This window comes from Seriola dumerili, unplaced genomic scaffold (genome assembly GCF_002260705.1).
Source record: "Seriola dumerili isolate Sdu_G_001 unplaced genomic scaffold, Sdu_1.0 BDQW01000230.1, whole genome shotgun sequence".
Classification (NCBI taxonomy): Eukaryota; Metazoa; Chordata; class Actinopteri; order Carangiformes; family Carangidae; genus Seriola; species Seriola dumerili.
In genome coordinates this window covers 4675480-4695777 of record NW_019174485.1, presented here as the reverse complement: position 1 = coordinate 4695777, position 20298 = coordinate 4675480, and the positions used below count along the sequence as shown (strand labels likewise).

The following is a 20298-nucleotide window of genomic DNA, read 5'->3' as shown; positions in this document are numbered from 1 at the left end:
AAGGAGAATAACAGTCTTTATTTATGTAGCATCTTCCCCAAAACAAGGTTTTGTGAAACATATAAACATATAATCTCCCCCAAACAAATTGCACAGGGAGACGAGAAGCTAATGAGACTGAATAGACACAAGAGAGGCTGAGTACCCATGATGTCATTGACTGTGCCGGTTGGTACTCTCTCCCCCCTCCCTTCTTCTTTCCTCTCTCCCCCTGCCTCTCTGCCTGCCTCTCTGCATCTCTCCATCTCTGTCGTCACTGTGAGAGAGCCTGGGAGTGGCCGGAAGGAGGAGAGCCAGACGAGAAACAAGAAGAAAGAGGAGGAGTAGGACGAAGAAATCGAGCACCTGTACACGAATCAGGATTTTTTGGAATATTTTCAAAGCATCCTTCCATTTACAGCAGCAGGTACATTTTAATTTCTGATGATTTTGGCATTGGTACCCATAGTGATGCAGCAAAGGGGCAATGGAGAGTCTTAGCAGCAGAAAACAAGGCTGAGGATTAGATATTTAACAGTTACCATGGCTAAATGTCTTTGTTTATGCTCCAATGATGACAATTCATTTAGAATATTTATGTGGACATAAAATAGACATAATGACATAATTTTAGATCCAGGAATAACCTTTTTTTTTCCTATTCCTTTCCAAAGGAATAGGAAATTGAAAGTAAGCTGGTACTCTAAAAGATTTTATTCTCTAGTTTTTTCTCTTACAAATCACATTGTTATGTCACAGTTTATTATAACATTACTGAATGTACATCCTGATTTCCATCAGCTTGATCAGCAGTAACAATTACGACAAGTGATGGATAAGTTTGTGTTTGTGTGTGCACGCGTGTGTGTGAAAGAGAGTGAGTGAGAGAGGAGAAGAAGAGAAAGAGAAGGAGCGTGTTTGTTCAGTCACTTTAGACAGAACAGCAGAGCAGCCATTTGGAAATGGAGTTGATTGAATTAAACTGGAGTAGCTTGAGTAACACTAACAGAACAGTGATGGATGTGAAAGTCTGTATCTGCATGAAGTGTTTGTGTGTGTGTATGTGTGTGTGTGTGTGTGTGTGAGAGAGAGAGAGAGCGAGAGAGAGAGAGAGAGAGAGAGAGAGAAATAAATGTTTGTACTTACACTATCCATCATGGCAGCCACTACTTCTTGGCAGGCAAGAAGTCAATCAGCTAATAGAGTCATTATGAATTTCTTCAATTTCACTAGAAAGGATACAAGGATAGAAAAATGAACATCATCCGAAGTAAGGACATTTTGTCATCACTTTTCCGAATGGCAATTGTGAGTTTAGGACAATACAGCCAACTATTATACTGCATCATTAAACATGATCCGTTTGTGTCTGTGTGTGAGCCTGTGACAACAGTCCCTGAATCCTATAATGTTTGTGTGTATTCTGCATGTTGATCTGTCAGCATGGCTGAGGGCTCAGTGTCTGTGGCGGAGGTGGAGACCTGCTTCCAGAAGTTTGCAGTCCATGGGGACACCAAGGCCACAGGGAAGGAAATGAATGGCAAGAACTTTGCTAAGCTCTGCAAGGACTGCCACATCATCGATGGCAAGAACGTCACCACCACCGATGTTGACATAGTTTTCAGCAAAGTCAAGTAAGGTTTCACTCAGGCTCCACCTTCCACAGCTAACAAAACAGCCAAGAAATGTAGTAGTGTCAGCTGTTGCAAATGACTTCTATATCAGCTGCCCAAACCATACAGTCAGTGGTTGGCTTATTATTTTTTTATTCAAAATTGAAAACTTTCCTCATTTGGCAACACTGTGTTTCCTCAGGGCAAAGTCAGTTCGTGTAATCACATTTGAGCAGTTCAACCAAGCCCTTACTGAGTTGGCTCCAAAACGTTTTAAAGGCAAAAGCAAGGAGGAGGCACTGCAGCAGCTCTATGGCCTCATTGTTGGGAAGGAGCCATCCAACGTCGGAATCACTGTGAGTATTTCATAAGTTATAACCACAACATACTCACCCTTCACCATCCTCAAGAATGCAACATCCAAAGACTGCACTAATGGATCCCTGCAAAGTTATACATATGTCGTATCAACCCACTACCACTCAACTGATAGTTCTAAGCTTAGGTATAATTTAGAAAGTACTTAAGTCTGTGATAGTTACATATGTTTGAGATTGGTTAAGGTTGGGGTAAGAAAGTGAAAGGATTTCCACCTCTGTTTGAGTGAGATTCATAACAATGTGTTTGCATATCTTTTAATTTTATTGGCTAAATCTGGTTTATGTGCCATAGACACCAAATCTTAGAGGTATGGGTTATTGTCTGCCACAGTGTCATTTTTTATTATACTGCAGAGGAGATAAAATATGTGTGTGTGTGTGTGTGTGTGTTTGTGTACATTATGGGGACTCGACGTCCTTGTGGGGGCAAAAACCAAGTCCTCATAATGTAAATCATTAAATTTGTGAGTGAAGAGAGTGAAGACATGTAAAGGTTAGGGATGCAAGGTTTAGGTTTAGATTAAGGGTTGGGGTTAGGCAAGTAGTGGTTATGATGACGTTAGAGTTAGTTTTTGTAGGACGTGTATGTAATCAATGTAATGTCCTCTGAAGTGACAGAAACCCAACTGTGTGTGTGTGTATGTGCTGTACCTGAATGAACAAAGGAGTGAAATGAATGCCTCTTTGTTATTGCGCTTTTCACTGTAAATTTGATCTTCCATTATGTTCAGAGAGTGGCAAAGGCAGCAGCAGTGGATAGACTGACTGATACCACCAAGTACACTGGATCACACAAGGAGCGGTTCGATGACTCTGGCAAAGGAAAAGGGAAGGCCGGGCGTGAGGACATCCCAGATACCAGTGGTTATGTGTCAGCTTACAAGGGCAGCGGCAGTTATGATGAAAAAGTGAAAGAAGCATAATCCTGATGACAGATTATGAAAACCTCAACCTAAATCAGGGGTATTAAAAAAAGAACAAATATTCATTGGCTACTCTATTTTTGAAGACAAAAGAAAATATATGTACTGTGGGCCTATTAATAACATTCTGAAAACAAGTCAACAACAAAAAAACAACAACATATAATTGGAGTTTCAAAGTTTTCATATAAGTGACAACCAGGATGCAAAACTTAGAGAAACTATTTCCTGAAAATAATAAAAAAATAATGAATATATTTACATGCAGAAAGTGCAGCATGCAGTTTTAAAGTGTTCTGTATATATTTTCAGTTATTTTACAGGGACCAAAAATTAAACTGCACTTGTGGCCAAGCATGCTTCGTAGAAACTAACTCTCCTTTGTACCATAGTTTAACACTGTGCCTTACTATTGATGTAGCCGCTAGCTTGAATGCTCTGATTTCATGTGCTGCTATTCTCCGCTAATTTGAGGCAACGGATGATAATTTAGCCAGTTTCAAGAAATCACACTGTCAGAGGTCACTCTTTCACTTGCTAAGCATATCACTTCATATTTCAGTGCCTTTTGCTAAATCATCAATTAGTGCCCATTATTACTCTTGTCACAGAATCTATTCTTATCAGTAAAGCAAAGTTGTTGTTTTTTTTTGTTTTTTTTACAAATAAGCTACAATATGTAGAGAATTGTAACAAGCAGTGAAAAACACACAGTTAGAGTGATGATGCTAAAAGTTATATAGGATACTCTAATGTCTTTCTTCATTATTTCTTCCTTACTGACAACATTGTGCTGTAATTCTTGGTGCTCATAAAATGTATCCTTTCACATTGTTTTATTTTCTTCCTAGGCTTAATGAATAAAAACATCCCTTTTCTCCCAGAATAAAAGGCTGAAAAATGCATTAAAAAGGAAGTGCATGTAAAAATCTAAATAAATATTTGAAAATGTGTGACCGTCTTACATGGATATACACTATGTAATTATATTATACTAAGTTTACATTTCAGTGACTGTGGAGGGACATTGCAACATAACATAAAAGAAGAAAATCCTTTGGATCCTTTTACCTAATTTGGATTTGAACACAGTATCTGGGGAAATATTGTAAAAGTATATAAGCACATTATAATATCTTCAAAACCGACAAGTAGGAATTCACTTCAACAGACAAAGTGCTCTGTGATTTCTGAGAATATGTATGATTTGATCAGTGTGTTATCTGATACATCCAGTACATGTCTGTAATGCAGCCATGCCACCCATAAATACAACATATATTAAAATAACGAGACTCTCAGTCTGGATTCGGTCGCAGATTATTATATGAGATATAATAAGATATATAAAAACATTAACAGGAGACAGAGAAAGGCAATATCTCAATTATTCAATGAATAGCTCTTTAAGGCAATGCAGGTCATAGCTTCTGTCATGAAAATGACCCTCACCTAAGTCCTGCTGGTTTCCAGAAATAGCCAAGATACTGTTTCACAACATAAAGAGTTCACCTAGAACAAAGAAACACTCAGTATATACTCATCCATCCTACCTGGACCCTCCTTGTAATGTGACACTGATGGCATTTATGGAGGATTCATAGGAACCATTCGACAATGCTTATCATGTGGTGCACAGCTTTCCTCTTCTATATCTCACACTACAGGCCTGACCCGATAAGCATCACTTGTGTTTTGGGTGAATACTGGCTTTGAATTTCATTATACAGAACCTGTAGTCTGTGTATTGTCATGTTCAGCTCATCATTCACTGAGATCTCGACACATAATGAAGGAATAATTTTATAAATAAATGGTACATAGTGGATTTTTTTTTTTTTTTAAGTAACTTTGTTTTCTTTTTTCAGATTTGCTGATGCTGATCATCAGAGTTAAATCTTGACATTCTTCAAAGACATCTGCATTAACTGCTTTTTGGGCCACTAGAAAAAAATCACTGACGCAATATCACCTCATAACTTTGATCGATTTGATGTGTTTTTTTGTTACAAATCCAGCAGTCTTATAGCAACATATTAATTAATTTCGAGTCATGTAATATGAGTTTCTACATCTTTATACTGGAAAGAGCTGCCTGCTTCTTCGGGAAACTATGGTGATGACAGTAAAGTCAGTAAAAGTGTGGACTGTATAACCAAAGAAATGAGTGAAAAGATGCTGAAAGGCTAGGAGGACTGTAAACTCAGGCAATAATCATCTGTTCTAGGCAAGCAACACCTTTCACATTACATGCGGTCATTTAATCAGTTGCTAACATAAAAATATTCATTACAGCAATTCTGGGGTATCCAGAATGAGATTTCCACTTTTACAATAGACAAGGTTGACAAACCAGTAACAGTCTACTACAACACAATTAAGTTGAAATTTGGGACAAGAAATCAGTTTGAACAGTACAGTATGGTCAAAATATTTAGCCTTTAGGGACAAAGAATTCATTATGTATGAATTTTAGAAAACCACAATTCTAACATTTTGTGAAACAGCTGAGGTTACAGTGATTTGCAGCTCTCTACAGCACTCTATTGTGTTTACTGTAGTTAATAAGACACATGAAAGATCATTGAACTACTGTGACCAACTAGATTTCAAAAGAGTCTTTATTGCTCTTAAAGACTATACGACTGATTCACATAACATTAGTGTCAATGTCCAACTCAGCACTTTCCATTTTTAAACTGCTCCTCATGGTCTGATCATGATTAACAGAAGGATACACACACTGCTGGAAACACCAGCCTGAACTAAAGTAGGTCATTCTTTCAGTGTGATCAGAGTGACAGGTGCAGAGGGATAATGCAGCAGGCTTATCATAAACAAGAAACAGAGAGATCCTATCAGCTAATGTGACACCTCTGACCTAATAACCAACATATATACATACTGGCTCTATGAGATACAATCTGTAGGAAATTTTGATATACACTGGGGAGCTCATCAGGATGGTCCCCACTGAAACCCTCTCCCACAGGTCACACCTAGAATAAGTAGAGCAGGATGAAAAATGTGTATGAGAGCGGAGTGAAGTTAGGGAAATAGACCATTCACTGGAGAGTGCAGGCTGCAGACAGAGATCTCTCCACCCATCTGGAAATAAAACTGACGTGAAAAGGAACAGTTGTCAAGGAAAGTTGTCATCGTGGACACTGCAGGTACGCACTACTTTTTTCAAAAATGAAAAATTCACCTTTTATTGGTCACCAGGATTACTTGTGGTTTAAATGCTGGACTGTAAGATTTTACGTGGAGACATGTTGGAGAGGAGATTCACTGCTGAATTGCGCTGAGTCAAGTATTTTGACCAAAAATATGAGGCGAATACGCACAAGACCTAATTTTCATGTTTCTTACAAGATATTCTTGTAGATGTAGTATGCAGGCTACTCTTTTAACATTAAAACCAACTGTGTTCTGGCCTTTTTTAAATTTTTTTTTATTTTTAAACTTCTTCACATCATTTGGCAAAGCTGGGTACACTTTGTCCAGCAAAGATAATTTTAAATTTCTGTTCTGAAATCTATTCCACACTTTGTAAAGCAGATGCATAAAATAGTGTTCACCCGTGTAATTAGAAATGAATGCTAAAGTTTATAAAAGACAGAAACACATCTGCTAATTTGAACATTTTAAATGACAATGAGACTATTAATGAACATCTGTTTTGAACCTGTGAAGTTATTTTGTCAATTGACTTGAATTAGTCATCTTAATCATTTTTCATTCAGTTATTGCTCTATATAACTAAAGAATATCAATTTCCAGATTGCGCCTACGTTGATGTTATACAGTAAATTTGACTGCAATGTTCATTCCTCCGACTTCTTTGTCTGCAGACATTTTCTTGTGCTGTGAGATGAGAGCTATAGTATGCACTCTGTTTGTGTCGGGCCTGCTGTGGGACAGTGTGAGAGCCGAAAACAATATCAGCAGCCTGCGAGTGGCAGCAGGTAAACCACTGTTATACAAACTCCTGATCTGAGAACACCTTCACATTTGACTACAACTGAGGCATGTTAGGATTGATACACTGTCAGTAAGTGATAAAAACGCTTGAGCAGATGGTCAGCCAATGGGACGGAGAAAGAAAGAGAACAGGGTCACTATATTGTGTGTTGACTCTCCATTTCGTCCCCTTAACAACCAATGAAAATGTTTTATTTACTGATATTTCTGTCTCTGTATCTCTATCATTTTCAGTGCATAAAAAGTTGTATAAATGTTGATGAAATTAGTTTTTGAATATGACCATTTGCATGTTTTTGTTAGGTACATATTTATTTATCTATATGTCCCTAACAAAACATCCCTGTGCCAGTTTTTTTATCCTAACCAAACATAAAACATTTGCTGATCAAGATTGATGACACTCCTTCCCTTTTCCTCTTTTTGCCTTTGTAGTAGCGTGGGAGGGGGAGCTGCCGTGCTTAAAGTGGGACTGTGAGTGTGCATTCAAGCGCCAGCGGGGCTGCTGCTGTGCCAACCATGAGCTCCAGGAAGCTGAGGATCAAATCTTTATGAGAATGATGGACCTGTCGACCAGAATGTACCAGCTGGGTGAAAGCATCCTTGAAGTCATAGGTACTCTGGAACATGGACAGTGGTAGAAATAGTCCATAGAAAAGTCATAATTCATATGATTATAGCTGTTGATGAAACTATTTGTGTTGTTTTGAGTCTGAGGGACAATCCCTACTGACCCAGAAGATGTTGACAAAACTTGATGGAATCGTAGATGATCAAATTTCTGTCTTTTTCTGAATATTTACAAGTTGAATTTTTTCAATTTGTTTTAAATGGATCATCCAACATGGATGAAATGTCCGTGTCTGATAATCAGAGTGAAATGTAGCTTTCTTTCACTTTCAGTTCTTTCTTTAGTCTTTCATCCTGTCTTTGTATTCATATTAGTCTATTTCATGTTGAGAGGGGGAATTATTTTGATTTGCTTTAACCAAACAGTAGCCAGCCACTTGCTGACAATTTCAGTAAAAACAAAAGGCAGTGGTTGCAGTTTCTAGGATCAGGTAATTTTTTTCACATTGATCAAAACAAAATGTTGATTTAAGAGAGAGACAATTTCTCTGACACAATTTTTCTGGAATGTAGCTTGGTAGCTAACTAGCTATGTATAAAGCTGATGTCTGTTTTTTTCAGAGATGCTCAGATAAAAGTGAACAACTAGAATTCCTTGACACCTGAGCAAGATCATGCTATGTGGTCAAAAGCTGTGGAACTGCTACTTACTAACTAAATGCTAGTTTCAAGAATGAGGTCAAGAATGAATTTTAAACAAGTAGACTGGATATTTGCCACTGTTACAAAACTCCAAATTTAAAGTTATTCTGTCTGTTGTTTATTCTTTTAACATGTACATTTTCAATTGAAGACATATGCAACAATAAATTACAAGAGGGTGTGTTTGCCTTTCCTTGCTGGCCTGCTTCTGACTCAGGAGGGATACGAGTTGCGTTTACAGCCTCCCTGAGCCCCAGAGCAAAATGCCTTGGACCTGTGACCAGAAACAGTCCCATTCCATATGATGTAATCACCCTCAACCAAGGAAGTGGTTATAACCCCGCTCTGGGTAAGTGATCACAAGCAATAATTTCACCATAAATACTGATGTCCAGCTGTGATAGACGTGATGGCAAGAGTGATTAGCAACATTAACCAAAGACGAGTATTGAAAGAAGCTGCTTTAGTATTTGGCTGGCAGACATTTAACATGTACAGAACAGAAGATGTAACATGGTCCAAACTTATCCAATAATAGTCAGATTCAAAGAGAAGTGAGTGAGCAAATCATGGATGGACTCATCAACATAGATGTGAATTAGAATTCCCTCTCTGTTTACCTCTAACTGGCATTATGAAACCATGAAAGTGCAGAGGAGTGCAAATTCAATTTGAAAAATCTTTTTCTTCCAGGTATATTCACAGCACCTCGTTGCGGACTGTACTCCTTCTCTTTCTCGGTCTACTCCAAGGTGGACATGGCAGGCGAGAGGATGTACTACAAGGTGCAACTCATGAGAAACGGGGAGGTGGTGGCCTCCATTTGGGAGGACAACAGGGAGGACTCAGAAGACAGCAGCTCTCAGGCAGTAGTGCTGTCACTGCAGCAGGGAGGCCAGGTCTATGTAGAACTGCTGAGTGGCAGGCAGCTGTGTGGGAACGTCGCGGGCCTGAACACCTTCTCCGGCTCCTTAATTTACCCCACTCTGGCCTAATGTTGGTTTATTTCACTCTGGGTTTTTTTTTTTTCTCAAACAATAAATCGGAAATTGTCACATGAAAATATGTAATTTAAATCATGCTAATGTTTTATGTGTAACTGTGCAGTGTGGTTTTTTTTTTTTTTTTTACAACTTTAAAATAAATCTAATCAATTTTATTCACATTTTGTTTAAAAAATTATTAAAGTAGGGGCAAGTGTTTTAAGTACAGAATGAATGGTGCCAAACTAAATAGATGAGAATACAGTTTTAATCACCAGTATTGATATGTCTATAAACCTGGATCAGGTCTATTCATTTTAGGGTTTTCACCAAGTCTTTCCTAAAAATTACAATATGATTTGGATACCGTGCAAAAACCAATCTTGTGTTTCTGACACTCCCCTTCTCTCCACTGCTTATATTGTATGTGTTTGTGTACTCACATATATTATTTAGACATATATTATTTCATCTGATACCATATGGTTACAAATAGGTACAAGTAAAAAAAATACTGTGTAGTATGTTTTACATTAGGGTATACACACAGCTGTTGTTTTGTAATGCAATGTTATGCTAACTTGTATTTCTCCATTTTGAAGGCTGTCAAATAAATACTGTACTCAAGCCTGTGTGTGGCCTTCTCAAAACAAATCACTCAAATTGTGAAGATATGAAGAGTGATAAGTATCAACATATCACAAGAGGGATACAGAAATGTTTGTAGAAAATCTAGTATTGAAGAGAAGGAGACAAGAAAAGTCAGTGCAGCATTATTCTATTAGCAAAGTACACCAGTAAAAAAAATGTAACTGCAAGAAAACTGGAAAAAAAGATTTAGTTTCCCATATTACCATGTGTGGTAGTGAATAGTGAAAGAAGAGCTTCTGCAGTTCTTACCTGATTTTATCTATACTGTAGTTTCTGTCAGATCACTGCATGAATAAGCAGGTGTACAGGTGTTCCTCCAGTGTAAAAAAAAAGTTTGTAGAAAGTAGGGTTATAAAAAAAAAAAAACAGTAAAAGACCATAAAATTCAAAATAGTCCATCACCATTGTAGATTCGTTAAATTACCCTAAACCAAGAAAAAAAGTACACCTTTTTACTTTTTTGTCATAATATGTAGAAAACAGTTTTACTGTGAAAATACTTTATTTTATAAAATTGATGATAAAATATCCTAATTTCCAAAGCATGTCATTCCTCTAAAATTAATGGTATTACTCTGCTTTTATCAATTTGTACATACATATGGGAAACCAGCACTCCAGAATACAGTTTTGCAGATCACTTTAAGAGTATCAGGATGACAGGTAGCTTTCCAGCACTAAGCCATCATCAGCACTTGTTTCACCTCTGTCAGGGTCTGTGGTAAGTAGGGGTGGACCCAAAATGCAGCCAACACTTGGGAGACGGTACAGGCAGGTTTATTAAACAAAAGAACTTAAAAAACAAGCACAGGGAACCACAAGGAACAGCAGGCCAAAACACGAGAAGCACAGGGGATGACAACAGGCAACATGAACAGACTAAGGACAAACCGGACATGAACAGCTTGGGGACAAACCGGACATGAACAGACAACGCGACCAGATGATGACAAACCCAGAGATAAACAGACGAACCGACACAGTCAAAGGGGAGCACAAAGACTATATAGACAAGGGAGGCAAGGGTGATTGAACACAGGTGAAACACATTAGGGCGGGGCAGACAATCACCACACAGAAAACAGGACCAAGACAGGAAGCAAAACACTGAGACACACAAGGAAACAAATTACAAAATAAAACAGGAAGTGCACGGGGAAACAGAGCACAAGACAGGGAAGACTAAACTAGACACTAGAAATACCCAAAACACAGAAAACTAAATCAAGAAAGTCAAAAAAAGTCCAAAAAACCAAAACCCTGGAGCCTCCAGGCTGAGACCATGACAACCTCTGTCGACTTGCAACATAAACAGGAGTAGTACAGGCCTCCGGTAGTTGGCGACCACCAAATCGAAATTATAAGCAAAATTATAAAAATGACCTGCAACACTATATACCAGGGTGGTTTCTTCTATGTCTTGTTTATTAGAGCTCGATTTAACAAAAGAAGCCGAGTTTATCTCTGTGTAGGCATCATGCTTAAGAACTGCATCAATCTAACTTGGCTTTGTATCTGTTTTCTGCCTGCAGAGAGGATCGTGCCAGTCCACCTGATGGACAACATGTGAATCCTCAAGAAGAAGTGGTGACAATACACACTCCAAGTTCCAGTTTTTTCAACATCATGTCTGTGTGGGACTCTATCTCATGTTGAGCACCCTCTTCAGTGAAGTCTGGATTCAGTGACTCATTACTCTTGATCAACCCAGGGAAAGTGACTATTGTGTCATGTTTATTTATTCCACCTTGGATTATCCTTCATATATATGGACAAAGATCAACAAAAACATCAAAACTGCTTTGTGAGTATACTGGACAAGTTATTGGATCAGTTCTGTTTGTCACAGAGAATATGTAAATGCACAAACAGTTTGTTGTATATCTACAGTTTATCTGCTGTATTTGTGAAGAGACGAACCAGTATAGACAGAGGTGGAATTACAGTGCTATCTAGTGGCAAGTCGGGGTACAGTGAAGACGTTCTGCCATGGCAAAACTTTATTTTTAGGCTTTTACATCAGCCAAACAGACACTATTTGCAGTAACTGGTTGTATCTAATGTTTTACTATTAGAACACTTGTAGAGTGAAGTTAATGCAATTCCATGTTTTAAAAGTCAAAGGAAATAAGGCGTACACTTCAATAGGGATGGGAATTTGATAATATTTTATTGATACTAATGCCATTATCATTTCTGCTTATCAATCCAATTCTTTATTGATTCCTGTGGAAAAAGGTAGGCCTATATGTTTTCAATGTCAACAACGTAAAAAAAAAAACGAGTCTCTGAACACTGAACAAGATAGATAACTGCTCTGTAGTTGTTCAATCCCTGAAGGAGGGGGTGCTGTCTAACCTCTCTAGGAAATGATTCCTTTTCATTGTATTTATTGAAGCATTAGACAAAAAATGAAGAAATAAAAGTAAAACTAAGCTAGCTAGGTAAGTGTAACATTAAAAAAAAGGTTTTCCTAAAATTGTCTCCTGCTTAGAAAAGCTTACCTCGCCTCTTGAGTGGTCGCTCTTCTCCATGTCGGTTTAACACAGATACTGTAACAACGTTGGAATTGAAATACTGAATTTGCTTGTGGTTGTCATGCAATAATATACAAACACTTTTGGTAATTGTGGTAATGGTGAAGTAATCATGAAGTAATGAGGAGCGACTCGGTAACTTTTCAGTTGGATGTGTTACAGGGTAGACGTGTTTCAGCCTGATTTTAAGTGCAGTGAACAACAGCATTTTTTGAGCACATAATGAGGGTGTCTCATGGGTGTGATCTTCATGTGTGCTGTGGGGTGAATTGCATGGTGATGGGCCGATGATGTACAGGTGTGTGCTTGGGTGTCACTTCCAATCTGCAGTACTTAATCAGCCACACACTGACTAGAATCAGTCCGTTGTCTGTCTCCTCTTGTGTGCAGTTACACACTTTCATGTCTCTTTTTCACGTGCTTTAAGTGTTTTCCCTGTGCAAGATAGTCTGTGCTTGTGCAGGAAGTCTCTGTGTTGGTTGTGTGTAGAGTCTGGTTGGAGATGATGTTTGTAAATTCAGTCGGTCGGTAAAGTCAGTTGTTTGTCTTCTCTTGTGTGCAATGTGTGAAGTGTGCTGACGTTGCTGCTGGTTTCCAAATATGGAGTGGCTGGGTTGGTGTCCAGACAGCTATATGGGTGCAGAACAGCAGCTGGTCAGCAGAGCCACCACAGTGACCGACCAGCCACGAATCAGTGACCAGCACAACACAACAGTTCTTGGCGTGATAGTTTCTGCAGGAAAGAGCTTATTTTACTCACTTTTTTTTAATACAAGTTATTTAATATGGTATACTGTCTTGGTCTGTTGTCTTTTGCCCATTATCCTTCTATACTGGTTGGTCAAGTCTGAACTGGGGATTTTACAGATGTATCACTTACGAATGCGCTAAGAGAGTAATGTTTCAGTAATACATGAGTTGTTAGTGTTTTGTGTTGCTCAGCGGTGGGTTCAGAGTGAATCGGGAACGACGAATGAAGAAACTGGTCAGTATGTTGAGTCACCACGTATTACCTCGTGATTCATTAATATAGTAACTCCCAGTCTGTTCTCTAGCAACTCATCATTATCTACTTCACAGTACTGGCATCAGAGTCATTACGGAAGTGCTTATCAATGATTCATCAAATATGTTAGTTGTTCCTGAATCATTTCTCACCCGTTCTTGGGTCACTATGCACAATTTTGTGTACGCTGTTGTGTAAGGGTAACTGTTGAATGACCGCTAATTAATTAGCAAAAGCAGGAATATTTGCATTTTTTTTTCCAATGATGAATTTATTGATTTCATGACAAAATAGGAAAACAAAACAAGTCCAACAACACATCAAAGATGTCTCATACAGTCAGTTGCGACAAGAGATCTAGAAGGGTGAAAGATGCGCAGCTTTGCAGTTCAGAGTGCTCATATGCCCTGCACTCTCCAGAATATACATGACCTTACATGACTTTACTCCCAGTGAAATGTAAACTTTAGCTTGACCTTCAATTTTCTTAGTTATCTTGAATACCTCATAAGGGGGGATGAGCACCTCTGCTTCGTTTTGAAACACTGAATAATTTTTCAATAAAGCACCTGAACAGGTCTTAATTTTAAAGCAGGTCTCAGTACCAAACTGTGTCAGGTCTTGCCTGTAAGAGCTAGAGGCAAAGTGACCAAATCTAATTCTTTGGTTTATTTGACCAGTAAATTTAACATTGGTTCGTCTGTAAGTGGTGTGACAGTTGTAATTGTTATTCAGAATCTGTATGGCGGATGTCAGCAGGAAATGTAAGGAATGAAATTTGAAAGAAGAATTTCCATAGAAGTTCCCCTCCGTCCGTACTGCATCATTAAATGTCTGGTAAAACATCTTATAGTCAGATGTGTAAGCACAGATTGCTTGAATGTGATCTTTGCTCAGAGCCTTATCATCTCCATGTATTAGTTTAGATTTTGCACAATGTTTTGCATTGTTCCAGACATCTGCAAATTGCCCCTCGTACTTTTCTGGTGAGAATTCATTGTTGAGTCTGTCCATCATTTCTTTGTTGCAGCCAAAGTACATGTCATCAACTGAATGGTCAACCATGCTCAATGGGATTTTTAGGTTGGCATCTCGTAGAGTGAAGTTGACATGGATCTAAAAAGGGAAACATAGAAGAAGAGGTCATTAAACGTACAATACTTTATTATTGTTAATGTTTACATATAAAAAAACTGGCCTATATGTTAAAAGTAATTTCCTGAGTGAGGGGAGAGACTAGGCACATCACTGGAGCTGTCGTGCAAACACCCACCAATCACCAAGTTATTGATGAGGCCCCAACTTCTCCAAACTCAGTGAATTATGGTATCCAAGTAATACTGCAGCTATATTACTTGAGCTGAATAACAATACCACTCTTACTTTCTTAAAAGAACTTTAGTTAACATCAGGGATAGATATAGTTGGTTCAAGGATTTTAAAACAAAATGCCATGTCTCAGATCACTGTTGAGTTTTTGTGTTTGAAACCACATCACAGTCTATTTCTATTTTGCAGAAAACAAATACATTATCAGTGAATATTTTACCGTTATGTTCAAACAGACATTTCCTCATTATGTTAATTGAAAACCTAATCCGGTTGCAAGTATGTTTCCTTAAAAACATATTTACTGTTACAAATCAGTTGTACATAAATGTAAATTCGATGAGGCAGATTTAGCTCCACTCACCCTCATGGAGTCCACAGGTACTTCCCAGCAAAGGAGCAAACACAGTGGAGCAAAGATCAGCATGTTACCCTTCATCACTGCAGTCGCAAAATTATTCCTAAATTACACATAGATACAAAACAAGTCAGTGCCCATCAACTGCATTGATATTGAGCACCAGTATCACACAATGATTTTTCCAAAAATATGAAATGGTAAATGAAAGTCTTTCCGCAATTAAACACAAATGTATGCACTTAGAAGTTGATTTGATCGACTCACCAGTCTTCAGGATGAGAAGATGTTGAGCACTAAGTGAACCTCGCAGGTCAAAGGCTTTGATCAGACACCTGGTCCTCAGCATGTGTTCAGGACTCATGGTCAACTGTATATATACCCCGACTTTGTGGTCAAACAGGTCACAAGTCCCCACACATACGCACATTTGCACTTCCAAAGTATGGGGGCAGCCTGAATGTGTATTTGCGTGGTGTGTGTCGAGAAGTTGGAGTTGATTACTCAAAGAGGTTTTCAGATAAGAGCATGAACCACAGGTGCTGGTGTCAAAAGGGCAGAGTCTGCAATTTCATCACAGTATAGGAAAACTAATGGTCAAAAGAGAATAGGAAGTGGTACAAAGTCAGCAAGAGAGGTGTTATTTAATGAATCATATTCAAACCTTTTCTTTGGATCTGATGATGGGAAATTCTGGAGGATGGAGTCAGTTCATAATGTCCACTCTGTATGGTCATACATTGTACAGGAGGAGGACACAGTGGTATCGTCCCCGTAGCACATAGTGAATCTTATACAAATAGGTATTATCTTTTATGGTGTTGTTACATTGGAATTTGCAGGTTCTGGTGTCAAAGGTCTGAGTTCCAAAATGAAACTCGGAAAGAAAGTGATCAGCGTGTGAGAGCAGCATTGTGGCTTTGATGATTGAGAGACTAATATTTGTCGTGGAGTGGTTTCAGAAGGCAAAGAAAAACATCTTTATAAATCTGCATGGCTTCTTCTCAAGTCTAAAAGACCTAAAATGTGCATGTTATCACCAAAGTATTTTCAGAAGTGTAGGACTCATCTATGCAAAAAGGTAAAAAGGTAAGAATGGACTGTAAACCACCAGAGCCCACGCAGCAGTGGCCACAGGCTTCTTCACACATACAAAGATTTTCTGTCTTTCACACTTTAACCATGATGATGATGTTCTTCAACTTGACTCAGACTTTGCGGTCACAAGAGATGGTGTGGAACATATCACTATTCTTTTCATATGTCTCCTACATGACAAAATTCTTCTTCAAAGCCAGTCATGCTTTTGTTATATTCACTCACTGAGCAGTAATAAGAGGTCACACTGAGGGTATAAACCACAAAGGTGCAATATCAGATAAAAGCTGCAGTATGAAATTTCTGAATTTCTTGTGAGCAGCTCTTACTTTCAACTTTCAAAAAAAAAAAGAAATTTTTTTTTTATAATGTAATTTTTATAATTATATATCATTACAGCCAGCAGCGTGGTGTAATGACACCAGACACAATATTATTCTTTTTTTTGTTTTTTTTCAACAAGTTACAGCTCTTATCAAAATCTAATATTTATATATTATGTGTTTAGGTTCATATTTCTGGTACATTAATGTATATGTTGTTTTGAACCGCTACAGTTGTACTTATTTTAACTACTTTACATACTGTTACAGACAGCTTAACCTGCAAGTAAACTGCAGAGCTAAGAAAAAATGGTCCTGTTTTCAGTCTGTGGCAACACATTTTGCAGCTAGTCCGAGGGTGTTTTTTTTAATCATTATTTTTTATTTAGTTTGGGAAATAGGAGAGTTCTCTCAATGTATGAAGCAACAACTAATCCTTCAGTTCATCAAAAACTAAATCTAATTCAAAATCACTAAATTTAGAGATACAGTTTATGGTTTTTACTGGATAGGTAAGGTATGAAAAATTGTAATATGAAAAGTAACAAGAAACCAAAGCTGTCATGCAAATGTAGTGCAGTGAAATGTAGTGGCGTAGAAGTATAAAGCTGCCTTAAATGAAAATACTCAAGTACAGTACAAGTACCTCAAATTTGTACTTAAGTTCAGTACTTGAGTAAATGTACTTACATTTCACCGACATCTGATAAAGATTAGCTGGACTAACTCGACATTGTAGGGCCCCTATTTTCTCTTTTGTCCAAAATATCCTTGTGATATCAAGTGTGTGTCATTTCATATGTAGGAAAATGTTGTGCATGTACATATTTCTCTGGTTTTGTGTTTTGGCTTTTTAAAAAGATATTGACATTAATGACAGTAATAATATTTACAGTCAGTGTAACATCTGTTTCAACTGGGCTGGACATCCCCTGTTTCATATGACAGGACAGTGTGTTTTGACCTTTGGAATTAGCATCAGTTATATCTGATCTCTTCTGATAATAGAGGTGTAACCCTGAGTTTCATGCCAGGAAAAGGATGATCCCTTGGCCACTGTCCTATAGCCTATAACTAGACCATCGTTTTTGTATTGAAGTGTCCGTCTTGTGATGCTCTGCTTTTTTTATTTTTCTGCTGATCTGAACTGAACTGAAGTAGTTGAGGAAGTAAAACAGAAAGTTGTAAAGTACCATATCTCTCATTGGATTCATCATTGAATGGCTCTGCAGCAGAGAAAATATTTAACCCTAACTCTAACTCGACTGCAGTATGAGTGGTGTGGTACGGCCCATGCAACATTATACAGCATGTGACGCACCACCAGGGTGAAATGTTTAAAAATGGCAGGATGAGTTATAATGAAATGAAGACGGGGTGTAGCCATAAGAGAAATGAAACAGTTTGGTGCATAATAAAAGAAGACATGGAGGGAATGATTCAGAAGACTAAAGAAGGTCTGAGGGTAAAGAAAAGTTGAGTGGGGTGGGATGGGGGTAGATGGGATGAACAATAGAGAAGTAGGAAGGAAGTGGGAGAGTAAAAGGTCTTCTATAATGTGGCAAGCAGTTGACCTGAATGATTTAAAGTTTAAATTAAACCCTCAGTGCCAGTGTGGCTAAACTACTGCCAGAATGCAAATGCTCGGTCAGAACAAGGGAGGTCATGTGACTTGAACTGAACTGCAAATTATTCATAGTTACACTAACAAAATGTTAAAAATCCTACGCAGGAAAGAAAGAATGTTAGCAAAGTGAAGGAAAGTGTTTTAACACTTGTCTTACATTTAGGTATGATGACAATAAACAGAATTGAATTGAATTGAGAATTTATGATTTAATGCTAATTCATAGTACCTGTCAGTGTTAAATTAGGCAGGAGGAACCTCAGCACTTAAAATTTTAAAAGCATAACCAGGACCTTATGATATACACCCTCAACAAATTAAACTACCCATGCTTCCCTTTATGAATACTAGTTCAATAATGGCTCAAAATCCCAGTTTGCTTACAGTGAGGTCACTCTGTGTAGGACTTGAAATTTATTTTCTTTGGCACCATCTGATGGTATTATCAAGAGTAACACTGTGGTAGACAACAGCTGTTTGCTCAGAGCTGTCAGGGTGAAAAGGTCTGTCTGTATTACTGGTTGACATCGATCATAACTTTGTTCCCTCTTTCACAATCAATAACACCAGATGGTATTAAATATGTTTGATGGTATTAAATACATGATGATATCATATATATGATAATGATATGTGAACTAATTAATTCCATGTACTTGCATCATAAATTTGTTCATCGTGTGGAAAGAACACTCAATAGTCTTCAGTATACAGACAATTTGCACATGCATTCCCATGCATTATATGTACATTACATTTAAATTCATGCCAATATGTGAGTGGGCTGCGTGTGTAACATTCAAGTTTGTGTGCTATATATAAGTATGTATACGTATGTTATTGTCAAGCTTACATGCATGCTCCTGAAAGAGTTTCACTATGAGTGCTCTATGGCTGTTCAAAGGAAATGAGGTTTCTCTTGTGTGACACATATTCTTTCCTCAGCGGGTCCTAACCGTAAAGGGCATCTTCTAAAGAAGCTCTTGTCTATCCTCCTGCTCCTGTTTTGTCAGAAGCAACCAAAGACTTCAAACAAAGTGAATTTCAACACCAGTTAGCAATGTCTGACAATGTTTAACCAGGTTTAACCGGCTATCTGAACTTGTATATAAGTTGTGCAAAGACAAAAAGTAATTCCCTAGCTACCTGTGCCTGAATTAAAAAGTCCCAGAATTTATCATAACATAGATAAAGATACTCTGATATTACCACTGAGATTTTGAAATGTTTGAAAACCTTGAAAACCAGGTTTTAATGTTCAGTTTTTGGTCAAACTGTTTTAGAGCAGTGTTGATTCAACTGTATGATCAATATGGAGGGTGGAGTTTGTGGTGAATTTTGCTGCATTATACAGGGAGGTCTTACAGTTATTTAGCTAAACCACATTGATATTAATGCCGTGGGAAAAAAAGAAGAACAATTGTCAGTGTGTTTTCTCATTGCTCAGTGCAGCTCTGTTGGAAAAACATAAGTGCGAGTAAAGGCTAATTCAGGCCATAAAAGCTTGTTCAAAGCATCGCATTAAAAATATGCACACTTTTTCTGCTTTGTATTGGAATTGCAAAGATAATAGGGAAACGTCTGTGCTGTTTGAACATTCACCATTTTCAGTTTTAGTATATATATATATATATATTTTTTGGGGGCTTTTGTGCCTTTATTGGACAGGGTAGTATAGAGAGACAGGAAATGAGGAGGCAGAGAGAGGAGGAATGACATGCAGTAAAGGGCCGCCCGATGCAGGATTCAAACCGGGGCCGACTGCAGCGAGGACTGTAGCCTCTACATATGGGGCGCCTGCTTAGACCACTGCGCCACTAGACGCCCCACCATTTTCAGTTTTATTCAATATTATGAGTTTCATTCAAAAAGTTATAATTCACTCATGGTTGATTCACTTGATTTATTCAGGTGGAATTTATTAGCTGTTAATTACCAGTTAGTTCCTTATATGTCCCTTGGTAACTAGAATTATGTGTGCTGTAATACTGTAAAATGTTCCCATCAATTCTGATTAAGAAAAATCAAAAATCAACTACAGAAGGAAATATTACATGTTAACCACCCAACGAAAAAGTGGATGGTTCTCTGCCATTCACCAAGGAAAACAAAACAAATTTTGCTCTTTGGCAAATTTATTGGTTTCATTAAGAACATTTCAAAACACAAATTCCATTCAGAAAGTCTACAAAGCGATTGCTCATGTGGTTGAAGCATGGAACCTTAAGCCTGCGA

At 37.9% G+C, this 20298-nt stretch overlaps 2 protein-coding genes across 2 annotated transcripts; one reads left to right on the top strand and one right to left on the bottom strand.

The window, feature by feature from the left end:
• The first annotated feature begins 279 nt into the window (after positions 1-279).
• Positions 280-3048, top strand: LOC111229336 (tubulin polymerization-promoting protein family member 3-like). Its single transcript, XM_022755626.1, has 4 exons — positions 280-406; positions 1422-1613; positions 1795-1948; positions 2704-3048. The coding sequence occupies exons 2-4, from the start codon at positions 1423-1425 to the stop codon at positions 2893-2895; spliced, it is 537 nt and encodes a 178-aa protein (XP_022611347.1). The 5' UTR covers positions 280-406; position 1422; the 3' UTR covers positions 2896-3048.
• Positions 3049-13685: 10637 nt separating this feature from the next.
• On the bottom strand, positions 13686-15379 carry LOC111229471 (erythroblast NAD(P)(+)--arginine ADP-ribosyltransferase-like). The gene is made up of 3 exons (XM_022755804.1): positions 15283-15379; positions 15022-15098; positions 13686-14444 (listed from the first exon to the last, which is right to left on the bottom strand). The coding sequence occupies exons 1-3, from the start codon at positions 15377-15379 to the stop codon at positions 13686-13688; spliced, it is 933 nt and encodes a 310-aa protein (XP_022611525.1).
• Positions 15380-20298: the final 4919 nt, after the last annotated feature.

Coding starts and splice junctions, on each gene's coding strand:
- LOC111229336 (XM_022755626.1), top strand. CDS start 1,423: ATGGCTGAGGGCTCAGTGTCTGTGGCGGAGGTGGAGACCTGCTTCCAG. Junction 1,614..1,794: donor ATAGTTTTCAGCAAAGTCAA/GTAAGGTTTCAC, acceptor GTGTTTCCTCAG/GGCAAAGTCAGTTCGTGTAA. Junction 1,949..2,703: donor CATCCAACGTCGGAATCACT/GTGAGTATTTCA, acceptor CATTATGTTCAG/AGAGTGGCAAAGGCAGCAGC.
- LOC111229471 (XM_022755804.1), bottom strand. CDS start 15,379: ATGAGTCCTGAACACATGCTGAGGACCAGGTGTCTGATCAAAGCCTTT. Junction 15,099..15,282: donor TCTTCTCATCCTGAAGACTG/GTGAGTCGATCA, acceptor TTGCGACTGCAG/TGATGAAGGGTAACATGCTG. Junction 14,445..15,021: donor TACCTGTGGACTCCATGAGG/GTGAGTGGAGCT, acceptor TTCCCTTTTTAG/ATCCATGTCAACTTCACTCT.